The 5,000-nt window shown below is 35.1% G+C and overlaps 1 protein-coding gene across 1 annotated transcript in view; it reads left to right on the top strand.

Annotated features, from left to right (window-relative positions):
• Positions 1-5,000, top strand: part of LOC137648558 (E3 ubiquitin-protein ligase RMND5A-like) — a 75,380-nt gene that overhangs the window by 59,656 nt on the left and 10,724 nt on the right. Inside the window, exons 7-8 of the mRNA XM_068381475.1 lie at positions 1,412-1,514; positions 1,897-2,051. Coding sequence (XP_068237576.1) covers positions 1,412-1,514; positions 1,897-2,051 — 258 coding nt within the window. The remainder of the gene's footprint in view (positions 1-1,411; positions 1,515-1,896; positions 2,052-5,000) is intronic.

The raw sequence follows: 5,000 nt of genomic DNA, 5'->3' as shown, positions 1-5,000 counted from the left end.
CTACATTCTGTCTAATCCAATGTACAGTACATTCTTATGTAAAGGGCGAACCCCAACATTTCTTGATGCTGCTACACTTTAATTATAGATATTTTACCACCTATTTATAATCTTTATTTATAATAACATCTTTAGCAAAAGCTCTTCAATATCACTTTCAGGATTAAATGCGTTTATGATCGACGATGAAACGTAAAAAAAATGTTTTCCTTTTAAGGAGGCTTTTTTCTAGGAAAAAAAAAACTCGAAACAAAATTGCTCATATTTCATTTATTTTGATTTTCTAAGGATAAATAAAACAACATTAATTATAACATTATTATTACATAGTACCTGGTAATATATCTTTTGCCGCAAAAGTTAACCTATAGACAGATGTTAAAATTGGTTAGCGAGTTCGTTATGATCGGCGATGGAACGTACTAAACAAAGTAATGGGTTTGGTTGTAGTGACATGTTTGGCAGTAGCATGATATAAAAGTCTTTATTTAATTTAATTTTTGGTTTCAAAAGTACTATATAAAAGAATTTCAAACAATTTAGATGAAACGGAGCACAACGCACTACTACTGGATGATAGCGGTAGTCTTGCACACGAAAGCAACGAAGGTGTTCCCATGACGATGCTGTTCTGTTGATTTTTTTTTTGGAAACTTTTCAATATTTCAAATGGCACTGTTGATTTTGATGGTTTTTAATTTAAAGTTTAATGAATAACGATTTTTCACCATAATCACAACGTAAGTATAAAAATTAATTAGTACAAATATGGAATATTATACATATAGGTGTTGGACAGTTAGGCTAGCCTAGCGACAAGTTCACACAACAGATGGGCAAACCTTAACATTTTTCATCCAAAACTAGTCTTAAAATGTTTGAACATAAATCTTTCTCTCATTCTCCCCCCCCCCCTTCTCAGACATCGGGGAACCATCACCCCCCCCCCCCCCAATACAATTAAGAAAACAATAGATTTCCTACGCTTCGCGGTGCTTGACTCGCGGATTTAGAATGCTCCTCGCAGATACAGGAAATTTAATTTTTAAAAACTATCGATCGCGTAATTGAGGAATCGCGTAATTAGAACACGTGTAATTCGGGACCCTACTGTATATATATATATATATATATATATATATATATATATATATATATATATATATATATATATATATATATATATATATATACAATATATATATATATATATATATATATATATATATATATATATATATATATATATATATATATATTTACATATAAATATATATATATATATATATATATATATATATATATATATATATATATATATATATATATATATATTTACATATATATTTACATATATATTTTGTATATTTCACTCACAATTCTAATGAAATATATATTTTCTCTTCATTAGTGTTAATGCAGGCTGTACAGCACTCCCTATCCTTCTTAATATCAAGCAAGTAATGCAGCAACGACAAGTCCCAAATATATGGAACACTAAGGAAGAATTGCCTGTAAGTTTCGATTTAATTTTAGTGTTTATTGGATATTTTCGGAACAATTTTAAGGCTATATGTACTAAAATTTCTTTGCTATTTTTTTTTTCTGTTTCTTGAACAATTGGTTACTGTACTGTTGCTTCAGAATTTCTGGCATCTAAACAAATGTATCACTGCCACAATGGAGAAAGTTATTAATAATAAAAATTCTATAAAATCTAGAATTATTGAGAATCTTTAAGCATTACTTCACATTAAATTGAAATCATTAAAATAAAAGTAAAATCCTGTTTTACTTTGACTTATGATCTATGATAAAATGGTAATTTATTTTATTTGCATTTTGGTCTTCTTGAATGGAGTAATTCATACTTCTGTTTATCCCTTTTTTTTCTAGATTGAGATAGACCTAGGCCCATCTTCACGATATCACTCTATATTTGCGTGCCCTATTCTACGTCAGCAATCAACGGAAAGCAACCCTCCCATGCGTCTAATCTGTGGACATGTTATATCTCGAGATGCTCTAAACAAGCTAACTACCAGTGCTAAGTATGTTTTTCTTCAACTTTTTTATACAATTATATTATTTGCTCTTACTATTATTGTTATTTTTATTACTAGCTAAGCTACAAACCTAGTTGGAAAAGGATGCCATAAACTCAAGGGCTCCAACAGGGAAAAATAGCATAGTGAGGAAAACAATTAATAAACTACAAGAGAAGTAATGAACTATTAAAATAAAACATTTTTAAGAAAATTAACATTAAAATAGATCTTTCATATATTAACTATAAACACTTAAAAAAAAAAGAGGAAACAAAATAAAATAGTGAGCCTGAGTGCACCCTCAAGCAAGAGAACTCTACTCCAAGACACTGGAAGACCATGGTACAGAGGCCATGGCATTATCCAAGACTAGAGAACAATGGTTTGATTTTGTAGTGTCCTTCTCCTAGAAGAGTGGCTTATCATAGCTAAAGTCTCTTTTACCTTTGTCAAGAGAAAAGTAGCCACAGAACAATTACGGAGCTGCATTTAACCCTTTAGGGGAAGAAGAATTGTGTTTGGTAATCTCACTGTTGTCAGGTGTATGAGGACAAGAGAAAGTGGAGAGAATAGGCCAAGCTATTTGGTGAATGTGTAAGCAAAGGAAAACTGAGCCCTAACTGGAGAGGGAGGTCCAATATATTATTGACTGGCCAGTTAAAGGATCCAATAACTGTCTAGTGGTAGTATCTCAATGGGTATCTGGTACCTTGGCCACCATACTACCTATTCACAAATTAAATGTTTATGACTTGCAGATCTAGACTTCAAAATTAGTTTATTGTTATTAAATTCAACTATTGCATTATATGCTAGATCCAGTAACTACAGTAGCTACGCTGATCATAGGTTTCATTGACAGTATATGGTGGTCATGTTCCAAACTGTGGTTACCTTTAGTTTTATATATTTTCAGGAAAGCCAGTGTTTTTCTTTATCAGCAGCTTTTGTGTATCACAATCTTTCTCTAATAGAGCTGTCAGTATTCTTATTAATTTGTTAATGGAGACTAGGGTATTTACCAATTTTTATCTCCCCCATGCAGTTATAGTGGCCATTGGCCTAAACTTCATAAATCCAATCCAATCATGTAATCATAGCTTGCAGGTTTCAGTTAGGTTATATTTATACTTAGATAAATAGGCAAACTTTAATTGTTGATACATTAGGAAGACAATGAGAAATAGCCTACTTGAGCCTGGACTTCAGGATTCCTTAATATGTATATAGTACTTAGCTATAGCTTAAAACTGTATCATATACAAATCCTTTGAACAAGTATGAACCTTCTGGATTTGCTTTCAGTCATATTGAGACATTCTATATCTACAACAAGGAAGGGAAAGCAATGAGTTTTAACCCACTGGACTCCTTATTGTGCATTTTAAAACATGAATCAAAATTAATTTCAAGGCCCTTCCAACCGTTGTTGTGCGTAAGGTTTCTGGATATACATGTACTGAAGATATTTGGATAGAGTGCAGTTAATCAAGTTTGCAAATATTCTATCTTGTAGACTTAGACTTCTTTAATTCCACTATTGGAAGTTATTCCAACACTTAATACAAACCCTTTTGGTCTTTAATATAAATATATATATCGTCTAAAGCTGAAAACTAGCCATAAAACTTTTAACTAGGTATAACAGCCCACTGCTGGTTAGCAGGTATTTGGACCAGCCATCCCGCTGTCACATACACACATACCCACACACATCGGTGATATGATGTCACATTTTATTTTGGCTTGGCAGAGAGCTGACGTAATGTCACTCTATCCCATTAACCCTCAATCCTTTTGAATAACCGGCTGTAATTCTGTATTTTCTTTCTCTTTCCAAGATTGCTTGTGTATTGTGAGATTCCCTTATGATGTGGGTTTGTTCTGGCATGGAAGGGCACCCTTGTGTGTCACGGAAATGGATCCCCATGTCATTTGTCCTGCGTGCAGAGGCCATCTTTATTCGCATGAGTCTCATTGTGATGAGTGTAGGAAGTGGCCATCCATCCTCCCAGTGAGTGCGGTTTGGTAGGCGATGGAAGAAAAAGTCTAAAATGAATTCTTCTCCTTCGGGGTCTTCCTTGAAGGAGAAGTAGTCCTTACTTCTTACCTGGCGTCTCGTTCCCTCCCTGTTTACTCTGGGCAATTGGTCTCCTCCAGAGGATGATTGAGTTAAATTGGTGGCCTTGTGAGCCCCGGAAAACCCTTAGGTTCAGAGGACTCCGCTGCTCCCCCTAGTGAAATGGCGCTGCCCACAGTTTTAGGGGAGTCTCTTGCTGCTGACATTGTACCTACACCAGCTTTGGCCTTCTTTTGGGATCTTGGATTTCCCTTCTAAGGAATGGCTTTTGGAGGTTCTACAGCAGGAGCTCACACCTGCCTCCTCAGGAGTTGACTACTGTCTTCCTCCTCGAGAGTCTGCTGTAGGTGGCCCGCCACAGCTTCTCATGACCTTATCTGCAGCTATCTTCACTCACCCTTTTTTCGTCTGCTTCGGCATACAAACGAGAGCGGTTGCAATTGCAGACTAATAGGTTTGCCAGGGCACTAGCCACCTGTTGAAATACTACCCCTAGAGAGTTATTGGGTCTTTTGACTGGCCAGACAGTACTACATAGGATCCCATCTTTGGTCATGTCTTATTTTCCTTTGCTTACACACATACAAATCGTCTGGCCTATTTTTTTGACATTCTCCTTTTTCCTCATACGCTTGACAACAGTGAGATTACCAAACAGTTCTCTTCTCAAGGGGTTAGCTGTTGCACTACAATTGTTCAGTGGCTATTTGCCTCTTGGTAAGTGTAGATGATAATCTTTAGCTATGGTAAGCAACTATTTTAGGACACTCCAAAATCAAATCATTGTTCTCTATTTATGGGTATTGCCATAGCCTCTGTACTATGGTCTTCCACTGCCTTGAGGTAGAGTTTTTTTGCTAGAGCATACTCTC

Source organism: Palaemon carinicauda, chromosome 1 (assembly GCF_036898095.1).
Source record: "Palaemon carinicauda isolate YSFRI2023 chromosome 1, ASM3689809v2, whole genome shotgun sequence".
NCBI classification, from domain to species: Eukaryota; Metazoa; Arthropoda; class Malacostraca; order Decapoda; family Palaemonidae; genus Palaemon; species Palaemon carinicauda.
This window is presented reverse-complemented; position numbering and strand designations above follow the sequence as displayed.